Source organism: Phaethon aethereus (assembly GCF_964289735.1).
Source record: "Phaethon aethereus genome assembly, chromosome: 23".
NCBI lineage: Eukaryota > Metazoa > Chordata > Aves > Phaethontiformes > Phaethontidae > Phaethon > Phaethon aethereus.
In genome coordinates, this window is record NC_138599.1 from 4,156,731 (window position 1) to 4,180,642 (window position 23,912).

A 23,912-nucleotide genomic window follows, 5' to 3' on the forward strand; every position below is an offset into this window, starting at 1 on the left:
GTAGTGAAAGAAGCAAGGTTTCAAAGCAGGATGCTTTGTTGGTTTTAAAGCCCCAGCACAAAACCACCTCTGAAATAACGATGGCAAACATTGCCATGTCCCCTCTCAGAAAGCCTCACATGCTTAGTCTGTGTCACCAAGCAGACCTCATTAGATTCAGCTCACCCGGGTGTAGATGGGGACAGACTTTTTAGCCTGCTTGTCTCCTCAGCACTAAACCACATAGCCTACGTCTATGCTTTTTCCTACCTTTGTATGTGCAACAAGGTAGACATTTGTTTTCTAAATAGTGGCTGGAGACACTTGGTCTGGGTACTTGAAATAATAAGACCTTTTTGATATGCTCTACAGTCATTTCTGTGCAGGTACGAAGGCAACGGGAAGGTGCCCGTGATACACCAAGGCTGAGTGAAAGACACACTTGCAAACCTCACGTGTTGGCTTTCTGCGTGTCAGAAGGGTGTGCGTACACACAGGTTTTGGTGAATGCGACACTTGTGTGTCAGGTGACCTTAATCCCTCTCCCTTTCCCAGTAGGTTTGACTTCTCAGGCATGTATTTCTGTCACCTTTCGGTGATCCTAAGGCACCTAAACAGAGGAGGCAGACAGTGGACAGCCTGCAGCTTTCACACCATTCAGCACCAAGAGTGGTGAAGATAGTCTCTAACCCTAGTAAGACCAGCACTGCTCACGTGGAATGAGCTGCAGAGAGGAGGTTTCAGGGGAGCAGATCGTTCCTGTCTGGTTAGACTGTGCTACTAGGACTAGGAAACACTGGGGACTCCTCTTCCTCTGGGGTTCGTTTACGTGAGCACAGTAAGCACAAAGCCAGCACATGAGTTAAGGTCTTTGAAAAACCAAGCTGCTAGTGCCCAGGTCTGCAATGCTCTAGGAAGAGGCTCCGTCCGCAGTGCGCCTCAGTCATAGCATGTGGCAAACGTGTCAAGTACTCCTCGAGTACCTAACTGGTGCGGAGATGCTACTCTCCTGAGAGGACTTCTCCACAGAAAGTCCTTGCAGCGTTTCTGTGATGTGTACTGAACTAACCATTTTAACCAAGCAGTGCTCGATCAGTCCGTGTCTGCTTTTCCCAACCAGGATAGAAGCGAACCACTTCCTAATCTGGTTCCACAGTACATGGAAAAAGCAGTCAGTAAAAAATACTTTAAAGCAACAGTGCCTGGCTCGTGGGGCACAATTCTGGCATGTTTGTCAAGGCATGTCAAGCTGCCGTCCCACAGCTTTTGACAGACCAGGGCTTTCTGCACTACCTGCTGAACTTGGAAGAGATCTTTCCGACAGATCTCCGCCAGGCTTGTTGCCACTGACACGTTTCATGGCGCAGCCATGTGGACTCTGGCTTAGTCATTTCAGACAGTCTCAGCACTAGTTAAAATACCCAGCAGGGGCTCGCTTAAAACAGTACTCGAAACAGAGACTCTTAAACCAAAGCATTTGAGGTAAGTGGCTCACAAAACATTTGTGTCGGCGTAGTTTCCGAGAGGCAACTGTGCTGACTTTCTGGCCCATTCCCCCCGCCTGGCATGCTCTGTCTCTCTACGCTTTGCAGTCTCTACAGCACGAGTCTCTCTGTGCCATAATACCTTTCTTTTTCTAGATGTGCACGCTGGCCAAATAATCTCCTCATGTCTTGATCAACTGCCGATTGAGATTATTTCCCGATCTAGCCAGACAGCATGGGCTTAACACAGTATGGATACGCGGCGTGCCATGCCCTCCTCTCCCACATACGTTTTGCAGCGCTTGCTATGGCTTTTCCCTGTCCCCTCACTCCTCTCCTGCTGGACAATCATTCCCGTGTCATAGGTGGACTGACCTGGTGCTGTCCCTGCTTGCCTTTCCTTGCCGCAGTCTGTATGCTCTTTAAGTGAATGTGTTTTATTTTTTTCAGTAGGTAAAAGGACTTCCTTCTGCTGAAGGAATTATATTTGCACATGGCTCAGGGAGGTACCTCCTCTGGCCGTTTCTGTTACCTCACTCATTTAGGCCAATTCCATTGCTAACATTAAATGGCCACCTTCCCCAACCCAAGCTCTGAGAATAGTTAGGGAATAAAACCAATGGCCAGCTCAGGTTCTAGAGCCATTGGGTCGTGTCCCAGTTGCGGCCCAATCTGCTCCAGCGGCATTAGGATTTGGGAGAGCAGCCGTTACAAAATGGCGACTTTATCCAGCAAAGAGGTGGAGCCTGTGCTACATGCGCATCATTCCCCATCTTCGCAAGCCCACCTCCCTTTGTAATAGCACTTAACGGCGCCGGTATGGAAGCACTAACCTGGCTCTTGGCCCGATGAGCTCAGGGGGGAGGAAGGAGCAGCAGCAGAACCGTTGCAGTGTTACAACCACCCAGGACTGTCATCGTGCGGCTGTGGCACGTCTGGGATGTTGCTGTTCTCATGGCAGTTCACCTCCCGTCACATGCTCCAGGGCTGGATAAAGCTGCTACAAACCTGGAGCGTGTTCTCCCCACCCGAGGCCCTGGATCCCACAACCCCACTTGCTGTGCATGACTGCAAATTAATGAGGATGGCCTCATGTCGGCAAGGAACGGGAGCGGGTCGTACAATCGCCCGCAGGCGCGCGCTTCCCTCCTGGATTTCACCACCAGAGCCCGGCAAGCAGGGGGCTGTTGGCCAAGGCCGACGTGCCTGTAGTGCTAATGTGAACTCTAGGGTGGGGTGGGGGAAGGAACCGTGGTTTTGTTTTAGGAGTTGTCTAACTGTCATAAACTTTGCGCTGTGCGCAAAATGCGGTAAAATGATAATGAAACTTACCTGCTAGAACCTAGGAATTGTAAAGGCTATGCAGCCAAAACTTAATGTAAAGTAGCTAGTACAATGGAAGTACGGTATAAATTAAAAAAAAAAATTCTATCAAACAAACAGTGCGACTTGTGAGTGCTTTGTTCTTTTATTATCCTGCTTATTCTAAAGTCCCTTCCGTCACTTCCAAATACAGAGAGAGTCTTTTCAGAAACCAAACGGGACCGTCTCCTCCAGGCCACAGCTTGCCTTCAATACCACCCTTGAAAAATCTGCCCCCCCCCCCTTTTTTTTTAAGCTACAAGAACATCGAGGAATATTTACACACCATTTTCTCCTGCCTAGAACAACACAGGGCAATAGTCATATCTGTCTGCAGGAACTGGAAAAGTGAAAGATATGTCTCCAAAAAAACATCTTACAATGCATGTAAGATACCGGAAGGTGCAGGACTAGAGGACGGCCCTTCTTTACCACTGAGGTAGCTCTCCAGAGGTTCTGAGTTTACGCCTTTATTTTTCACTTAACGTTATGACACCAGAAGGTTATCAATGCTTCACGGGGACCGAGGAGCAGAGCTGAAGTGGGAGAGAGGTTACGTGACCTTACCTAAAAATCACTGTGGGCGTCAATGCCGTGGTCAGTGACGGAAGCTCTGGAGTTGCAATATAGTCCCTCCTCTGTTGCTGTGGGTTTAGACTTAGGATTATACTCAAAATTGCCCCGAGGCCAGGCAGGTAGGCCTAGGGAAAATGAAGACATCCAGCTGAATTGGAAGAGGAGCTGCTTTTTCCCCTTTCGGGGATTAGGTTTTAAGGAACCGGTACCCAAACTACACGTGTGCTTTATCTGGAAAACATGCTTAAGTTGCCAGGCTCTGGACTTGAAAGCGATCTTACTGTGAAGATGGCCTTGTAGTAGTTTACACCCACTCTAAAAAAAGGAATTTTGAACAACTGCCAGTTAGAAATCTGGCCTGGGCCTGATTTACAAATGGAGTAACTTCAGCAACATATAAAAAGCAGCAGAACAAAGCAGAGGAATTTCCATAGGTGGGAAGCATGCCTTGATTCATAAGCACTTTGTAACTATTTAGAAGCAATCGGTGCAGTCAAGTCTTGCAAGCAGTATAGGCTCCATTGCAGCAGGGATGTAACAACATCTGCTATACGAAAAAAACAAACCTTCCCCCATTTTGTCTTAAGGTACAATTCCACCCTGGACAATGTTTCTGCCTTTTTTTTTTTCCTCCTCCTCGCCTTGTAAAACCAGTTGTTGAGCTCAACTGATCTACATTTGAGGCCAGAAAACACACTTTACTCTGCTTAATCCACTACAGTTGAGAGGTGAGTTTGCATAAGGGAACACCGAATTCACAGTGTGATTCCTGTGCAGCAGTGGATCATGTATGATGAACGCGGACTATTCAAACCAGTGACTAATTATCACAAGAAAGAGTTAACAAGTAACTAGGAAAAAGCGGTTTCTGTCTACTCCTCTAGGTGGTGCTACGCTACAGTACGAGAAGACTATCACAGCTACAAAAAGTACTACCGTTTTACAAAGCTGCCCATCCTTGTCCTGCGAGGGCTACGCATCCTGTTTAACTTTGCTTGCCCAATTGCATCAGGCGGTCTTCCTTTGGGGGTTTCCCCAGAAAGAGGTGAACTGCATACCTTGTCCTATGGGCTCGCCTGTTGTTGCAGAACATGGCTCCGCAGGTTATTCCTATCACTGGGTCTCTGCATACTTGAGGAGTAAACCTGCTATAGAGGGTAAACAGAAGGAACTAAGGATTTTGACACTTGCTAAATGAAACGTGGGGGGGGTACAGGGGATTCTTATACTTACGTATATTATATACTGCCTCCCAAAGTAGGGGTACTTCAGGATCTATACTCTCAGTTCCCTCCTTCAGAAGCAAGTGTGAACATGGCACAGGGTATTGTCCTTCCCACTACGCATTTTCAACAATTCTAATACATTAGAGTCCTCATGCGACTCTGCCTGTGCACAGGCAGCCCAAAGTCCAGAGCAACTTGCCAAGTAACAACTAATTGAGTAAATTCTTCCTGTTTTAACCCCGATAAGACTGCTTGGGCTGTAACATATGATGGAACATCACCCTAAGATGATCTCATTCCCAGTCCTGCAGGTCGGAGTAGCGTGACATACATACCCTTTACTTCTGCAATGGAGAACTAGCATATTTAGCAAAGAAAGGTGGTGGTGACAGCAGCTAAGAAATGACACTTAACATTTACAAAGCCATTAACGTGATGATGGGACTGAAACTGGGAAAGGAGCCGTGCTGCCCACACCCCTGTGCCCTTTGCTCAGCATGCTTCAAAAGAAGAGTCCTTTAGCAAATGGGCTGGCGGCTCAGAATGGAGTCATGAGGCCAAAGTCAAGGCTGTACAGAGTCCAAGGCAAACGGAAGAGAATTTACACTTCCCCGTATTTCCTCCCGACGGTGCAGAGCTCCCCCTCAAACCTGGCTGGCATGACGTGGTCCTTCTGTCTTCAGAGCCCCTGCAATTGAGAGAATTCCTCTTGGAGCGCGAGTCATTTGACCTTACTGAAGTGAGGATCGTGATGTAATTAGCATGATAACTGACAGAATGTGAACAAGACTTTAAAAGATCTAGATTTTGGTCTTTTGCACACAAAGTCAGTCCCAGCAGACGCTTCCTTTGGAGACAGCGCCCTTGTCTTCCCCCTGAGCACAGCTCCCGGTCTGGAGGGGACAGTGGCTATTCCCAGCTCCACAGGAATGGGGAAAGGAGGAGTAATTACACCATGGCCTGAAAAGCGAACGTGCGTGTTGATTAGAAGTTTAAAGTAATATGAGTACACCCAGCACCTAAAGATACCTATATTGCTTCTAAGGTCACTGGGGAAGCTCCAGAGGAGGAGCACAGCCAGACTCCAGCAGTCTCCCGCCCACTTTTTCGCCAGCCCCAGGCACGCCTAGCCTGCTGTAGAAAGGCTGAAAGGTTGACAGACACAAGCAGTGACCGACCGTTTCCTCATTGCCTACCTTGGTGCCGTTCGTTCCGCCGACGCCTCTCTGCTATTCCTCCACAGGCACGGCACAGTTTTCCTTGTTTTCTGATGGAATCGCAAGATAGTCTGTTCTGTGGTTGGAGGGAAGGAGGAAAGAATGACCTCAGGTGCTACAGTGCAAAAGCCAGGTCGGGTCTATTCACCCTTACAGAGAGATTGAATGCCTGTGAGTATCTCCAAGGTAACAAACGTCACCTGTAGAAGATGCTCGCAGTAGGAAACTCTCCTCAGCACAGTCAGGAGCAGACACCGAGTGTTCCCTACCATAAAGTCCTACGCATGCAGCCTTCCTAGCATGTGCAAAGAGCACCCTTATCCAAGCCAAGTATGTAGAAAGATGGGAATGGGCCAGTATAAAAATCAGAACCATCTCTGCTGTGTCAGCTGCATCTGTGAGTCAGAGCTCTGAAAGCAGCCCTTCCAGGAGAGCGTCTCTGCGCAGTTCAGACTGGGCCACTTTGCAATACCGCACACCACGGCCAACCCCCCTACCTGGTGCATTGTCCCTCACCGTACAAGTTCACCATCTTTTTTGGTACTCCTAAACATCACAATTATTCCAGACATAGGAAACATCAGCTAGAAACATGCAACAGCAAAGTTCAGTCTTCTTGCAGTCTGATCTGGCCTGAGACATCTGAAGAACCCTCGCAGAACAGCTCGCATCTTCAGAGATTTCACACTTACGCGTTTTCCTGGGCAGCCTCCTCTGCCTTAGAGACTTTCCTGTAGCAATAGACCATTTCTATCAGTAGCCACAAGGTGAGGAAGACCAGCAGAATATACATCATGATTTCAGAGATGACCGAGGTGAAGTCTTCTCCAGCTGTTAAGAAAATGAAACAATCTCTGCTCATTGATGTGCAGCTATCGGAGCACAGCAGCTCCACTGACGCTTTCCACCCTTGTGTCATCCTTCCTGACCCAGCTTGTCAGAGATACCCAGATGCCACTACACTTTGAAGGGGCAAAAGAGAGGGAAGAGGCGAGGCGGCCAACAGGATATGCCAGCAGCGATTCCTCTGCGTGTTTCCAGCGGAATCGAACGTGCACAGGCTTGCACGTGGTGTCCTGCATTCTCTGCCACCCACACATTCATTCGGATTGCTCACCGTTAGCCTATCTCATCTTCGCGCTCTGTTTCCTTTGTGCGTCCTACTCGCTGGTGTTACCTTGACTGTATTGTTCTGCCAGTGATTTGAAAGAGATCAAAATGCAGATACGCTCGTGGGGAAGAAGGGAAGGAAAGACACAGCGGAAACAGATGAGGGCTAAAAGTTCTTGTCCCACTCTGAAGAGAATGGCAGAATTCCCGCTGATTTCTAACAAGCCAGGATTTCAGCACTGAACTGAGCAAACCCAAGAGGAACAGAAAGACTCGGGAGCACTGCAAAGGGAAGGAGGGATTAGGAGAGGGTGGAAGCAAGAGACTGGTATCAAAATGGAGAATGTGTCGTTCCAAGAGGGAGGGGGCGGAAGCAAGGAAGCAGACGCTGTGGGTAGCCTGGCAAAGGCTGCGCTGTAGCATGCTAGAGCCACCGCGGGAGAAGCGAGGCTTCTGAGCGCAGAAACTGGAAACCTCCGCCTGCTTCCTGTGCCTGCCCAGCTGTTCCCAGCTGTTGCCCCAGCCTGCCATGCTCATTATACCTTCCCACATTCGCACACGACCACTCTGAGCCTAAAAAGAGGCTGCAGCCAGCAAACAAAATGCAGGTCTTTCCTCCTGAACCTCGTGTAGTCTTTGTTGCTGGCAAAGACAGACACAATTATCTGGCAGCTCAGTCTCCCCTCTCCTGCAATGCAATGAAAACCTGTATCCCCGGATGACATGGATGACAACACCCGCAGCGCGTTAAGGCACAACAGACTGTCTGCCAGTCCTTCATACCCTCCTCCACCACGGTGAGGTGGATCAATCTGGAGCTTGTGAAGAGAGGTCGGTGAATCTCGAACTCAAACTCCCGGGTGATGTTACAGGTGTAGATACCCGAATCGTTCAAGGTGACATTTAACACAGTGATGGATACGTCCTGCATGTCTTTACTCCCATTCCACTGTAACCGACCACTGAAGCGGCTTGGGAATTCATGGTTTGCTTTCCTGTACTCGTAGATCTGTGAGGAAATGTGAAAGGGCATTCTGATTAATCACTGACGCGCACCTCAGACAACACCACAGCATATGCAAGGGAAAACATCATCCTCTAGCTACACATGTGTATGTTCTGGCCTACGGTTTCCTTAGTAACAGCAGCTATTCATATTCTATATCATCCTTTACCTCAAAATCTCAGGCTACTTTACAAAAGACAGAAAACTGAATTATCTCCATTACAGAGGTAGAAAAACTAAGTCACAGAAAAAGAGATACACGTGCGGACAACGATGCAAAACATCAGCAATGGAACTGAAAACTAGGATCCTGCAGTCTACGTGCCTAGCCTGTCTGTCACTGCACATAAGATCATCTTAGGAAGGAACCACAGAGTATATACAGCAAAGATCAACAGTCATTTTTGGTAAGCCCTGGGATATTCAGCTGAAATGGGAGTGTTGCAGGATAAATATGACAGCGTGAAAACGGTACGTCAGAAGAACAGAGCTGGAGTGGATTTTGCAGGCCTTATCTCGTGCAAGTTTCTAGCCGACCGCAGACCCCGTCATTAAGCTGCTCGCCCCAGCCCGCTTTCATTAGCATTCTGTGGGTTGCCACTGGCAAACGTATCACGTAGGTCACTGGAAGTGAATTCCCATCTCATTCCCTTAGCGGGGTCCCTTTGGTTCTCAGAGAGTAAGAGAATATTTGCCATCTTGCCTGGCCCCGCTCAATCGCGATGAAATGCAACCACTGATCTAATACTTCATACTCAGATAAAACAGCTAGAAAGAAATGTGAGCGCACGGCCTTAATCTTACTCTCTGTTTTACTATTCTTTCTTGAATTCCAGTTGCCCCTTGTCTGTGCGATTCCCATTTTGATTCACTCTGAAAACAAATTTTACCTTTTCCTGACAGGGATCCAAAACGACTCACAGACATCCTCCCACAGTCAGGATACCACTGCTTTCTCTGAGGTAAAAAGAAGTAAATCCTGTCCTGCAGATTTGTCAGATCCCAGATTTAACCTCCAAAGAACAACTTTGGGATTCAGAAGTGTCCTAAGACGGGAGAGACTTGGCCAAGGGTACCAGGTGTCACTCCACACTTCTGTTTCCCTTCTTGATCTCCTTACATGCTAGACTTTACGTATTCAAGGAATGGAATGAGAAATTGGCATTCATGTCTGTACGACCCCGAATATTTGAACTCAGCAATAGATTCTAGCTTCTCCTGCCATAAGCTGATGCTGTGCCCAAGTGTGGAAATCAGCTAAGCGAGGAAAAGACACCTTAGTTACTGCTCAGAATTGGTGGTGTGGAACCTCTGGGTGAAAATGCTGCAGACATTGTGAAGATCTGCAGCTCGGAGCTGAACTCCAAGCTCATTTCTCCTCCATGACATGAAAGCAGCCTGCTGGGCATTTCTATAGACTTTCAATAAGAATGTGGCAGAAAGCTTTTGTTCGTATTTGGGTCTCTCTCCTTCCCTTATACAGTCTTCCTTGGGGCTTCTGCTGCAGGACAGACTTACATTCTCGCAAGTACCTTTTGGCTTCTCCCACATGAGTTCACTGGACTGTGTTTCACAGTAAGACCTACGAAAACAAGGGCTCAGCTACCAGACATACATACAGGTTCATCTTTTCCACCCTCCGGCCTGTAGAACCATTCCACCACCGTGTTGGCTGTGACCTCTTCCCTCCTCATGCAGGAGATGCAGAGTAGCTTCATGTCCTTTCCTTGGACAGCCTCTGTCTCTGATGGAACTTCAACACATACTGCAGAACAAAAACCAGCTAGGGAAAAGGAGCAGCAGAGAAGAAGCGTAAGACAGAATTAGAGACACATCAGTTATCCACAGCTCGGCATTTATGATCACATCATCGCCAATGGAAAACCATTTGTTACCAGCACCCTCTGACAACAGCTAAGTCTCAAATGTCAAATTTTACCAAGCTTCCTTCTCTGAGATATAAGTAATCTGTAATAATTAACAGAGGGTGATCACTTTATGCAGATTCACCTCTCCAGCATCTGCTTTGCCACAACTTTAATTTTTCCCATAGCAATTGATGCCACTTCAGCGGCATTGTTCATTCTCTCCCATGCATGCTGAGCATGCTCCTGTTACAGTAGCGATTACAGTCTGGTAGGAGAGAAAGCCCAGAATTTAAGTGCACAGGAACAGCTCGCTCTTTGTGCTAAGTTAAAAGGTCTGGACGTTTTAATCCGGTAATGTGTTCAAAACAAACTGGGAGGATTCACCACCCTTCCTGTTTCTAGGTTTCATAAGGAGCACTGGGAACCAAGGGGCTTGGACTTGAGTAAATTTGGCAGTGGGAGGAGTTAGTGACTTTACATGCATTCCTGTTCAAAATGCTTCCGATCGGATCTGTGCTAACACTGGCAACTATAAAATACTGCTCTCCCAAACAAGATACAAATCATTGTCTGTGAAGCTAAAGACTTGATAAGAAAAGGAATAGCTTCAGCATGACATCTCAGACTAAATCCCTGCTGACATTTGTCCCCTGGGCTAGACAATACTGGGTTCTGTCTGTCCAAACCCATCTCCAAAGCCTTGAGTTTGGCTCACTGAAGATGCTGACTTTGCTGTCCCTCATCCCCAGCCTCTGAGATACCATTAACCCGCTCTCTCGAGCACTGTAATATCCCGGGACCTATCCTGGAACTAGCCAGATTCCAATTCTCCCATACCATCAGCTCCATGGGTAGCACCAGCTTTCTAGGAGGAGTAAGGGAGGAGTTACTGGATCATGCTTTACTCCAGTTACATTAGACACACACACGCAGATGTGCACCCACACACGGAGCTGTAGGCATACGTGCACATCGACTGTAGCTGTATGGGCAGAACTAACCAACCTTTTCTTGGTTGCAGAAGAAAAACTAATAGCAATAACACGATTTACTCCAGTTTGTACAGACTGCATAGAGAACTAGTGCTAACACGCACTGCTTAACGGTCTGCACATCCTCCCTGAGGCAACTAAACGTTAAATTACATTGCAAATTTCAAAGCAACAGTGAACTGGATACAGTAAAGAGCCTGCGTGCGTATCAAAGCACACGCTTTGTAACCTAAGTCTACTTAGCAGTAATGTATTTTCTCTGCTCACATTAACTCCGTTACATTCAAACTTAACTCTGCATGAATGTCATTTTCTTCTCTTCTTGTAAACAAAAAAGCCACTTTGAAGGCTGGTGTTCCTGACAGCATTAATGGAACCCTGCTAAGAAAAGGGGTGCTTTAGAGAAGCATCTGTAAAGAGGCAAGCACCAGATTTGGTGGAGAACCTGGCTGAAGACAACATGGAATGGAAACACCTACCCCAGAGCACCAACACGACTGAAGACGCACAAACCAGCCTCGGCAGCGCAGCCATTGTTCCGAGCCACGAGCGAATCTCAAGCTGGGCAGAAGCTCTTTCGGAGAATGCCGCTTCTCCCCTCCTCGCTGTGGACCCAGCGCAACAGGATGCCTCGGGCTGCCGGCCGCGCCGCGCCCCTTGGTCCGGATCTGCCGGCGAGAAGGGAGCCGAGGGAGGGCGGCAGCTGCCGGCCGGCTGGGATCCGAGGGAGCCGCTTCCCCGCGGAGCGGGATCCGCGCAAGGGCGGGGCCGGGCTCCCGCGGGCGCGGGCGGCAGCACCACGGACAGGGCCCGGGCGCCGCTCGCCGCTACTCTGCGCAGGGGGGCGGCGCGGGGCGCGGCGCAGCAGGTGGCCCCGGGGCGCGGCGCGGGCCGCCGGCGGCCCTTTGTCTTCCGGGCCGGCCGCGGGGAGCGCGCATCGCTGCGCGGGGGCGCAGCTTTCCCTGCGTGCGGCGGCCGGCTCCGCGGAGCCCAGCCTCAGCCCGGGCGGGGGGCACGGCCCGCGGCAGGCATGCGCGGCCGCCTCCCTCCTTCCCTCCCTCCCTCCCTCCCCCGGCCCCGAGCAGGAGCCCGGGCTCGGCGGTCCCCGCCGCGCCCAGGCAGCTCACCGGGCTTCGCAGCCCCGGCGGCAGCCGCCGGAGGGGTCAGCGCTCGGGCACCCTCCTTCCCGGCTGCACGGACCTGGTAAGCCTGGCTGGAGCAGCCGGAGAGGGGATTTCAGCATCGTCCGGCCGGCCTCCAAAATAAAGCCATGGAGGGGGGGAAAAGAACGGGGGGAGAGCCACCCGTGCGGGGTCACAGAAAGGCCTCCGCCTCGGATGAGTTTAATACTAACGCTTGCGCAGCTCTGAAGGTCACAGTTGCAAATACTGGGAAATCCTCTGTCCTCATGTTCTACTCTGATTCCCAGGAGTTCATTGCCAGCAGCAGGCTGGGCTTTCTCTTCTTGGACTGGGGCCGCTGTGCCCCAAAGGGCTTCTCTGACTTTGAAGGTCACAGTGGACAGAGAGGGAAAAACAAAGTGCTTGTTAAAGCGTCTGTGCTGATGTCAGCTCAATAAACAGCACAATCTATTGAATTAAACCTGCCCAACCCCATCAGGGGGCAATTTGCCATGCCAAAACTCAGAGCGCCAGACGGCAAGACCCACTCAAACAGGGAAATATGTGCAGCCATCAGAAAGCATCAGCTCCAAGCCCTTTAGCTGGGCACGGGCTCTCAGCTGGGCACACCACCACTGGCGGTGGTCGCTACCACAGCCCCGTGGCCTCCCGACACGCATGCAGTGGTCCCTGGTCCCTACACTGCTTAAGCAAAGTGGGCACAGGACAAAGACAGCCAACCCTTTTCCTAGACATCATCTAATCACGTTTGTATCGGCAAACTGCATTCACCATCTGCCAATAACCACACACAGAGCAACGGCCTCCACACCACCCTTCATAGCCCACTGAGACAACTCTTAAGTCCTTCCTAGCTAAGGACACCTCCCTAATTCCCTGTTCTGCTTCATTTTACTGACCGGAGAGGTTACTCTGCCCTGTTCCAGCCCACGTCCAGCTGTGACCCCTGAAACCTTTGCAGCCCTGAAGTATTACAGCAGGGACTGACCAAAGCCACGATCAGTCCCTATGTGCTGGCGGTCAAGTTTCACTCACTGTCCCCTCTGCTTTTCGGCTTATTTGGGTTACTGTGCACTCCTACCAGCAAACTAATCAAAGAACCCCCCTATTTAATGTATCTCCAGGAGCCAGGTGTGAGTATGGAGACCAAGAGCTCATGAATCAGTAGCTGCAGACGCCAGCACACCGTTCCCAATTCCCCCCTTAGAAGCCATCCATGATGAACATTCAACTCATAATACCTGACTCTTCTCCACAGGAAGACAAAATGGCAGCCATGATACCCAGAGATGATGGAAGGATGTAGCCTCCTACGTTAAGCCGTTTGCTTTTCTCCCATTGCCCCTTGCTATTATTCACAACAACTCAACAAAGGGAAGGGCAGGTTAAGCCACAGGATTTGATCCTAGCTCTTCTAGAACAATCCAGCCTGTGTGTGGCAGATGAGTGCTGATGGTGGGCTTTTTATAGACACGGGAACTACTGGACAATGTCCCTGGCTATCGCATTTGACAACCACCTGTTTCATGAAGTTCAGTGGAAATCACATCTGTTCTCAGGAAGCCAGGTGCACCGCCAGCAAACACAGAACACGGATCAGCAGAGCTGTGCTGTTTGTGCTACGGCTGCTCTAATTACATCTATTACGGAGAATCCTACCAGGGAGGAGAGAGAGGGTCTGAGAGGATTAAGAGGAAGCAGCAGCTCTACAACGCTGATTCAGGCAGCAGCCGCTGACTGACCCTTCGACCCTTTCTACTCCTGCCTTAGCAGAGCCCTGCCATCAGGTGCCTTGGTGCTCCCCCAGGTAGAAACAGAAGCCTTTATCTCCTCTAACCCCAGGCACCCCAGAACTCACCTGCCAACCAATTTCAATTACAGTGACAAATAAACATCCTAAGGAAGTAATGAGTTGTCCCTCAGAATCGCTCATGTACCTATCTCAAGCGCTTCATGCTAGATGGGTGTTCTAGCTGCTGTTTAAAGAAGGGAAATTGGGCCCAGAGGTGAAACTGGGCTTGGATTTGGGTGGATAGTAACGCAAAAAGCCACGGGCCAGGGAAGCAAATTGAGATTGCACCCTTTCCTCCCCACCTCCGGAGAAGTTTTTTCTTCACCTAAAGCATATCTCACATACTACAGACAAAACCAAAAGTGATTTGAAATGAATACTTGTAGTCAGACCAATTTATTAAGCTGCCAGAACCTGTGTTGTTTTTTTTAAAAACAGACAGACACAGAGAAAAACTTCTCTGAACTTATTCAGGGATACTGCATGTTTTTCAAATGAAAGGATAAGATGCTTTCATTCTTGCTATGAGCTGGGCTTAGCTGGGAACTACTCCAACATCTCCGTGGGCCTGTTTTAAACAGGCAACAAACACCAGCTCTCTTATGGAAAACTTGCACATAAACGGGATGCCACATTGGAAGCCTGTTTCAATTTTCAGCCCCAGTGTGCTGCGAAAGAGATGGAGGGCACATCCTCTTCAAACCCCATCCAATGCCAGGAGGCACAGCTGCTCCTTCGTGCCCTACCACAGCCCCGAGGCCTCCAGGGAACAGGGTGGAGGATCAGGCGTCACCATTAGGGCACAGGACGCTTGGCACCACAAAGCGCTCAGCCATTTTGGCACTCCAGAGGAAATGGTGAAGGGAACTGAATATTGAGAGAGAGAGAGAGAAATATCTTGAATGCTGCAAGAAGCAGCCCAACTTATCATGTGGGGGTTGCTATGGCAACCCACCCAGTTAGTGCTTCACAGGAGAAAAAAAAAGAAAAAAAATGAAAAAAGGCTGGCACTTCTGCATGGGCACAAGATAAGGAGATAAAAATAATGTCAGAACCCTGCCCCCACTAATCCCTCACTCTTACGGCCCTTGAGCCAGGCTATGGGAGTGGGAACACACAACCTGCGTGTCTGGCCTCCCTGTGACAGCCTTCTCGGCAGCTTCCACTGCCATCCGCAATCTCATCAGCTCGCTTCAGTGCGAACATCCTCTTTATTGCGCAGCTAAACATCAGCAAGGCTTGTTCCTCGCACAGCCCCTCCCGACTGTCAACAGCCAACACATACCCACCACCGGGATCAACAACCATTCCAACCTCAAGGCCACCAGAGCTGTGCAACAACCAAGTAACAGCGGTGTGATCCTCTGATGCCCCAGTGCTGGAAGAGCGAGCACAAAAAGGAAGAGAGCACCCTTCACACTTGCTCACCGCCGCTCCTACAGAGTGGCCTCAGCCAGTATGAAATCAGTAATGGTTTGCAGAAAATGTATATCAATTTAAATATGTTGAATTTAATAGATCCTTCCCACGCACTTCAAAAACCATTCCACAGAAACCTATAGCAAGGGAGGACTTCTCTAGTTGCCTTTACAGGGTGCCTGGAGGGTTATAAAAGCTCATTCAGTTTTCTCTTTTTCACACTCAAATTTTAAAATGCGTTTTCCATGTACCTGCCAACCTCTGGATTCCCACTGTATACTCTACACTACAGACAACTCCAGCCGTACTCTTTGCACGTCTTTGCATTTACCTCCATTTCCAGCCGAATGCACGGTTCCCAGACTAGCTCTGCAGTCTTCAGCTGCACCCAGCCCCCGTCGCACGCCCTTCTCACCCCCCCTCCACCCAATATGCAAGAAGGTAGGTATTAATGCTCTTAAGATGCGGGTACCCAGACTGACTGTGCTATCTTACACACTCTCTCTGTGCAAACACCTGCCTGCATTTGCATTGCATCATTTTTTGCCAGATCTACTTCACCGTGCAATGTGAAGGAGCAGGGTTCCCCGTTCACATACCTCTACGATTGCTGAAAGCATGAAAATCCATTAGCGTGTCAGATTGCCACACATATTCATTCACATTGTTTGGCACGTACATGCTGCAGGACCTCGTTCCGCTATATACAGATCGCACATGTTTTTGGTTTACTACTGCTATCTGAGCTTGGCTTAGCTTCCTTCAGGCCTGCGGAAGAGGCCAACTGATTTCCAAGGCCTCTGTTTCAGACGGACGATATTCTAACCCTTTAATGCCAGCGGCTCTCCGTTTCTGCTTTCACTGAGGGCCCACAAGGCACAGTCCCTTTGCCATCCTTATCTCCCAGAGAAAACACAGGCTGTTCAACATGCCTCTACTTATCTTTGGCTCTGAAAATCGTTTTCCTTTTGGGACTAAGGATGAGAAGGTCTGGATATTAGAAAGCCCTCCCCTCTGTCAACAAGAAGTAACTGCCTTGGCAAGCAGACTGCCTGAGCTGTTTGTGAGCCTTTAATGCTTTTTGTAGTGGTGCTCCCTGTCAGAGAAATACTTCCTCAAATGCAGAATAGTCTTGCATAAGCCAAAGCCTGCGCATGCACAGAGCACTGGCAGGGTCTGGGGACTTGGATCCCTTTGAGCAGCAGGTTGCGCTCTGAAGGCTGGGTTGAAAATTCTCCCCTCCACGTCCAAGAAACACACTGAGCTACATTCCTGCACATTGCTAACACTTTGTGGTCAGCAACTAAACAAACACATTTTTTCAGACCTTTACTACAGGCCATATTTAGAGGTGTGTTATTGTATACATCCTGGAAATTCTAAGCGCTGGTGTTGGTCCAGGTACTTTTGGGGTATTGTTTTCTGGGACTCAATGCCAATAAAATCAAGTAGTGCATATGCACATAGGCAAGCCTTTGTGTGCTGTAACTGAAGTGCTGTTTTACCAATCTGGAGTCCAATGAGGGGGCACTTTCACAGGTATGCTTTTAGGCCTCTCCTCAGCTCATTCACTTCAGCAGTGCATGAAAATCCATTAGCGTGTCAGATTGCCACATTCATTCACATTTGCTCACTTAATTTCTGAACTCTTACTACTAGTGAAATACACCAATGCCTCAATTATTTTTGCACCGTGCACCGATTGCATTTTTGCAAAGAAAAGCTTGTTCAGCAAATATTACTGTCTTACCTTGTCTGGACTGAAGTGCTAGGTGCTGCTTTCTTCCTTAAATTGTGAACAAAGCTGAATCTCATCCCAGCTGCCAGTAAACACGGGCATAGACCTTTTAAGCTCTGGGCTACTTCTCAAACGTGGTTTGTTTTCACAGGAGTCCAGGAAATATGAAGGATTCCAAGAGACTTTTTTTGTGCCGGAGGTGTTGGGTCAGATACACTTACTGTCTTGCAGAATCAAGTCTCCCATTGTGAAAGAGAAACGTTTTGGCGATGTTCTACACCTTCCATCTGTGGGTTTCCAACTTTTGCCTCCTGGTAGCACAATTATCATCATCTTTCATCTAAAACAACAGGCACGTATATAATTACATTAGACAGCACACAAGAGAAAGGAAAAACAGTGTTTCCAGGTTCAGTACAACAGAATTGAAAAGTGTTTTGTCTTCTGACAGTGAGGAACATCTCCCTGGTCAAATTCAAAGGTGCTGTATAAAATAGAAGTTGTTACACGGGGCTTTGAATCTGTAAAATGTCACTTTCTCCTTCAGAACCACCATTTTTCAAACAAGAATTCCTTGCTAGCACTTCACTGTCTAAGCAGGCACCTTCTCCTGGCTAGGTATTCTGCTACACTTTGCTTACTTTTAGCAGTTGTTTTATTAACTTTAAACAAAGAAACAACCAGAAAAAAACCCAAACAAATTTAGAGCAATTCTAAGTTTCCATCCAGAGCCCAAACACTGTACAGGAAAGGAGAGATTATGTGGAGAAATCCCAAGGCGGGGAAGGGAGGACACAGAAAACATGTATGCACACACGTCTGTGTACACGTATGTGTGTAAGCATATGTTGCGGGCAGGAGATAAAATATGCCTGGTGCTGTGCAGTCCTGGAAAACAACGGCACTGTTCCTGCAGACCCAGCAGATAGCGCTGTCCCCTCTGCATCGCCGGAGGTAAAGCCAAGCTCCTCTGTTCCAAGACATTCTTCAGGCAATACAGACCTTCGAGCTAGAGAAACTGTGTCACTGTTCCTGTGCTCTCCTCATCTTTCTAGCTGCACCCACTTGTCATCTGATGTTATTGTTGTTAATTAGTCGCTTCAGAGAGTCCCCATCACAGACAAGATGCTTTACGAATGCTGGACTAAGAGCTCAGTGTAGCCTTTCTGTCCCATGATTTAACGACCCCGCGTTCTCTGGTGTCCCAGCTGGTGACCGATTAAAGTAATTCTCTACCAAAACTCTCTTTCATTTATCTATAAATAGGTGATGTATCTGTATCACTTACGCCTTTTCCCCAGTTACTGTGAAATTCTATGGAAGTACATCAATTCGCTTAGGAAAAAACAGGTTTGCAAACCTACACTGAAGTCACACATGGTAACTGAATCAGCTGCAATATTTAACACTTTGTGTGCAAGCACAAATACTCCCCTTTTGCCCCAAAGATCTGAAGTTCTTGATTTAGCAAAACCATGAAATCCCTGAAACACAATAGCTCTTCCATTGGTGCCTGTCAAATTCTAAAAGCGTTTGGCCATAAAGGCCTTAAGTGATGCACAACCTCGGTATGGGCTTCAGAATTAGATTTCTGTGACACGATAAAAGCAAGAGGGATGCAAAAATTCCTCTCCAGACTAAACCCTGGATTATCATACAAACTCTGCTCCGCTCCACATGCTTGCCTTGCCTTCCCCCTCTCCCTCACTGCTCCTGCTTCACCTCTTTGCCTTGCCCCTCCCACAGGAACCTTTACTTTCTCCATCATTCTGCTTTGCCTGTGCCTTGCCAACTCGTGTACTTACCTGCCCTTGTCCTCTCTCACTGCCCAGTTAATGGGCACTTACTCTTCGCTCCATGGTGCCTCTGAAGATCAGGTGGTTTACACTGAGCAGAGGGGACACTACTCAAAAATAGACTGTATTGCATGCAGTAACCAATTACAGTGAGTCACTACTTTTTACAAGAAACTACAGACTATATAAAACACTGGCTTCGGCTATAATTAAAAACCCCAATGCTCTAAGAAGAATGAATCCGTAACTGTTGATACCAGGTACAGATCTCAGTGTGTACCTGCCAGATATCAGCCAGTTCTTTAAGATAAATAAAATAGTAAGAAATCAAAAAATGTCTGTGAAATTGGACAAGCTGGAAGGCATAGAGAACAATTCAGTTCCACCAGCAGCCCTTGAACAGAACATAACAAAAGCACCCTCAGCTCCCCAGCCAGCTGACAGGATAGCCAGCTACCTGAGTCATGTAATTGCTTGAAGGTCACATAGGTTGCTTATTTCAAGGTCAGCCGAAACTAGATCATCAGCTCAAGTCTGTGTTTTGGCAAGGACTAAAAATTAGTGCCAACTGCCAGCAATGTATGGAGGATGAATCAAGTTCAAGAGTGTTCTTGGTCCTAATGGTCAGGTGGTGCCATTATTACCTGTCCAGCCTCAACACTAAACAAAACCAAACCCAGCTTTTTGGATGGCACTTACTTTGGAAACAGAAACAGTTTCCTTCCAGCACTGAAGATGGGGCTGTCCAACTCAGGAACAAAGGACACTGTTGATGCACACTCCACGATCACTCTCAGACGCGCAGAAATACAGAACGTCAGCACAATGCTTCCAGAAGGCTGTTATTATGATTACCGCTTCCTATTAAAAAAAAAAAAAAGTAGTTATTACTCATACTTGAGAGAGAAGCTTGCTATCCCGAAGAGAATTAAGTTTTATCTGCAACTTACATAACATTTTTGTTAGTGTTATTCTCATGCATGGATTTGAATAATCAAAACAGGTAAGTACTTGGACTATAATCTCTTTTTCTTTCGTATTTGTATGGATTTGGTATCGTAGGATCCTTGTCGAGGTACAATTATCCAGTGATAACAACTGATTTTTGATAAGGAGTCACACTGAATGTATCAGAGAGAGAACACTATACACATATATTCCACCTAGAGAGACACATATATATCCCTCTGTAAAAGAGTGGTTATGCTGGAAGCCATCCACATGGTCGCAAACACCCAGTAAGAACGAGGTGAAAGGCTACTTATGTGACCCACTAAGCAGTGGCACGATCATTTCCATTCCAATGGCACTGCACATGGCCACCAGCCCCTAACAGTACATCAGTTATTAAATTCTGATCATTCATGCACTCAGGATGCTCATGCTACATCTAGAGCAGCTAGTGACTACTTTTGTCATGCAGCGTAAGCAATCCTTGATTAAAAACATTTTTGGAAGTACAGTTTTCATTCTAAAACCCCAAGACACTTTAGATTATCAAGACTGTCTGTGGGCTTTTCCGTACAGGAACAGCAGAACAACAGCTGGGAGGCTGAGGGAAGGACAGATCACTCTGAAACCTCATGCAGTGGTGAGCGAACGATGATAGGGTGTCCATTTTTTGTCAAAAGTGCCTTTGAACAAAGCCTTTGGGGGAGAGGCAGAATTAACTCTTTCTATAAAATACACAAGCTTTGTGCCAGAATTTTCATTACATTAAAAACCAAGCTGTGCACTATAAAACACAGCCCCGACAGACGTTCTTACTCAGCTGCACTTAAACGTACTCCGTTTGCCTGGCAAGGATTATGTTCTCATCTCCTGAATGTAACTGTTCTCCCTGTGCAGCTACTCCGCGCGCTCGCACAGCCACAGTGCAAGGTGCTCAGTGGGGTTTGGATTGCTCGCTACAGAGGGCAACTCCCCATGTTTTGATAATAGTCTTTCCTCCTCCTACACCCATCCTGATGTAAACCACAGAAGAAATGACACTTCCTAACAAAGGAGCTCTTTGTTCTATAAATAGTCTTTTTCTCACATACCACAGACATTACCACCCTTTCCCAGCATCTAAGAGCAACAACATGCACATAAGTATCAACACTGGTTGTTTCTCTAAGAAATGAAGAGATAAAGCACACCAGCGCAATGTACTGAAGGCGCACACATGAAGCTATTTCTGAGGCAGAAATCAAATTTCACACATCCTCAACAAAAGCTGGAAGCTTGTATCAATTTAGAAAGAAGTGGGCTTTCTCTAAGATGCCAGAGTGCTCCTAAACTGGCAATACAGAGTATTAGGTATGATTTTTTTTTTGCCCAACTACTGTGGGGTCTGTAAATGTAGAATTTCAAAGATGGTATGGACACGTAGGGTCAATCCTGCACCTACTTGTGATTTCGGTGGGTACTGCATACATATTCATCTGTAAACTAATAAAGTCTTTTAACATCTGAACCCATGAGGTGTCAAATCCTCTGTCCCATGAGGAAGAGTGGAAAGAAAGGTAGATCAAGGTGAAGTGATTTGCTCAAGGCCACAGATTAAATCTGGGGTTGAGGTGAGGGCCCGTAACTTCCCGTTTCCTGTTTTAATGACCAGGTTACGGAGCCTCCACCCCGTCACTGACCCCCATACCTTCATCGTTGTCCCATGATCGCACACGGGCTTGTTTAGCAATATATCAGTCTTTCTCCTTCCTTTATGCATCTTGCTCAGCAAAACCTTCTCACCTCATTTCCCTTTCTAGGCAAAGCTTTACAGTCTCTTCCTCATCTTGTATCACGCTCTTGGAACACACAGGTGCCAACACGCAAAGAGGAAGCACTTTAGTACTTTGAAGTACTGAAAGCCTTTGCCTTGCTGGTGATAGCAGCACCCTCTTACCCTAGATAATTTCACGTGCAGCTGCAGGGCAGACACTGCAGCAGCAGAGCACAAGGTCCTCTTCCCTCTCTGTTCTGCTGTAGAAGTAGTAGTAAACACCATGAAAGGCAGGTGCAGAAGAGGGCTGTGTACTAGAGTCTACTCTTTTGACAGAAAAGGTTGGCAACAGGAGTATGCTCATTTGCAAGAGACAACTGATTACTGCAGAAGGAGGGGGAAGCAAAACAAACACTAGGCTGGTAAATCTAGACTAAAGCAAAATTTTCTATTTTAACTTCAGAGAGTCCTTGACTGACTGAAATCCAGTAAAAGAAAAAAAAAAAATCACCTGTCCTCTTGGCGATATCTGAGGATGAAATGTTTCACGCTTTTTTATTTCTCGGGGCCTTAAGCCATTTGCATTTAATGATTTACAGATTATTAAACATGCAAATAGCTACAGTTCTTTATGAACTGACTCCATGTTCTGCTAATTTACTATTTTCTAGTGAAAATAGGCATACAGCCAGCTTGATGGACATTCCATGCCTCACACTCAAAAATCCAAGCATGAAACTGAGCGACACTGAACGCAAGTCTGGGAATCTGCGGCACAATTCCAAATGCAGGCTTAGATTGATAAGGAAGACCTACTGCAGTCAGGAACATTTCCAGCAGCATATAGATTTGCCTGTGCGTTATTTTAGTCTCAAAGCCAAAATGCTGGCTCGGAAGGTTCAAGACTTCCGATCGCATTTGGAAAATACAATGCAGACAAACACCCCACTGCGAGAAGGTGCTACCTCCTTGACTTGTTCATAGTTTTGATCTGAGTATTGGCATTGTCGCCAAAGGGATCTACTTATGCTAACAGTGGCAGCACTTCCTAGTCAAATGGAAACGCTGCCACAGAAAATAAAAGGGTTTACACTTCGAAGAGTCCACACAGACAGCTCTCAGACAGCAACCTTCTCTGGCCCGGTCTACTTGAGCAGAACTTGGCCTTGGAGATGGAAAGTATTACCTGCCATTTATCGGAGCAGGCAGAAAAGCTAATCAGCTGCATATTAAGACTGTCAGTTGCTAATTTCTTATTTCCAGCTGCTTTCAAATTATTAAAAAAAAATTTGTTAAAAAAAAATAATAAAAATTTATGCTGACCGCCCCCAATGTTATTATTAGGAACTTGAAAATCATCAGTCAGTTTTGATTCCCCTACTACTATTTCACAAAGTGTCTCTACATTCCTGAAAAATCTCCCTGAACACCAAACTGCAAACTCTTTTCAGCTCAAAATGTAATAAAATGGTACTGTCATCAGATATGTAGGTGCTAAACCGCATCAAAGTGCCAAGCAGCAGCTGAGAGAGAACTTCAGAGAGAAAAATCAGAAAAGAGTACAAGGCATCACTAAAGCAGGTCGTAGGAGAAGATAGCACAATTATTGGATCACAAAAAGTGGCTGGATGCATTAAATAGCAGCCCCCAATACTCACCTCAGCAACAAGAAAGGAATCTTGGGAAAGGAGGTGTTTTGCCACCTGTGTCCTGCTCTAATGAGGCCAACCCAGTCTTGGTTTCGACTGGAATTTCCTACTGCAACCAGAACAAAGCTTCCCAGCCCTTGCCTGAAGCGGTCTAGAGTGCAGTTCACATGTGATAGAGGTTCTTGTTTTTTGGTGCAGTTCTCGGAAGTGGGAAGGAAGCAGCATTCCCACAACCCTTACTCCCATTACCAGCTGGTTGCTGCTAGGCATTTTATCACCCACCTATCTCACGTGGCTTAGAATACTTTCCATAAGGAGGCCGGCAAGTACAAACTGGCAAACAATACTAAAATAGGGCATGCAGTCTTGATGAGCATTAAGATAGACATGGCAGAAAACTCGCTGTTAGTTAGGACTTCAGATATATATATGCTCTGGTTCAGTGTAAATGTTTAACCCTTTACATACCTTCAGTTCTGCCAGGAAATTAATAATTTGCTTTTGCTTCCAGCAAATTCTCAAGAGGCATTCTGATACCCTCTCAACTTCATCATTGGATTCGCTTTCCCTCCAAAGTTCTTCCAAGCCACTCTTACCATCCCTGCTTAGCCACTCAATTTTCCTGTTCCCCAAAGCAGTGCGCTCTCTCACTGCTTGCAGGCAGGTTTTGTCCGTGTCCTGAACTTGCAACTAACCTCTTTACCCTTGGGGCGTAACAACCTGCTCAACCCACCATTTTGTTCACATCTAGGCATGTTGTTCAGAATCAGTAGGAGACAAATTAGTTGCATGGGAACTATATATGTAGGTATGACAGGATTTATGACACCAGAGGACATACCCACAGGATCA

At 47.3% G+C, this 23,912-nt stretch overlaps 1 protein-coding gene across 1 annotated transcript; it reads right to left on the bottom strand.

Annotated features, from left to right (window-relative positions):
• Nucleotides 1-5,856: 5,856 nt before the first annotated feature.
• SCN3B (sodium voltage-gated channel beta subunit 3) lies at nucleotides 5,857-11,366 on the bottom strand (the record flags this gene model as incomplete). Its single annotated transcript, XM_082010065.1, has 5 exons — nucleotides 11,300-11,366; nucleotides 9,580-9,743; nucleotides 7,738-7,963; nucleotides 6,537-6,675; nucleotides 5,857-5,920 (listed from the first exon to the last, which is right to left on the bottom strand). Exons 1-5 carry the CDS (start codon nucleotides 11,352-11,354, stop codon nucleotides 5,857-5,859), a joined length of 648 nt encoding a protein of 215 aa, XP_081866191.1. The 5' UTR covers nucleotides 11,355-11,366.
• Nucleotides 11,367-23,912: the final 12,546 nt, after the last annotated feature.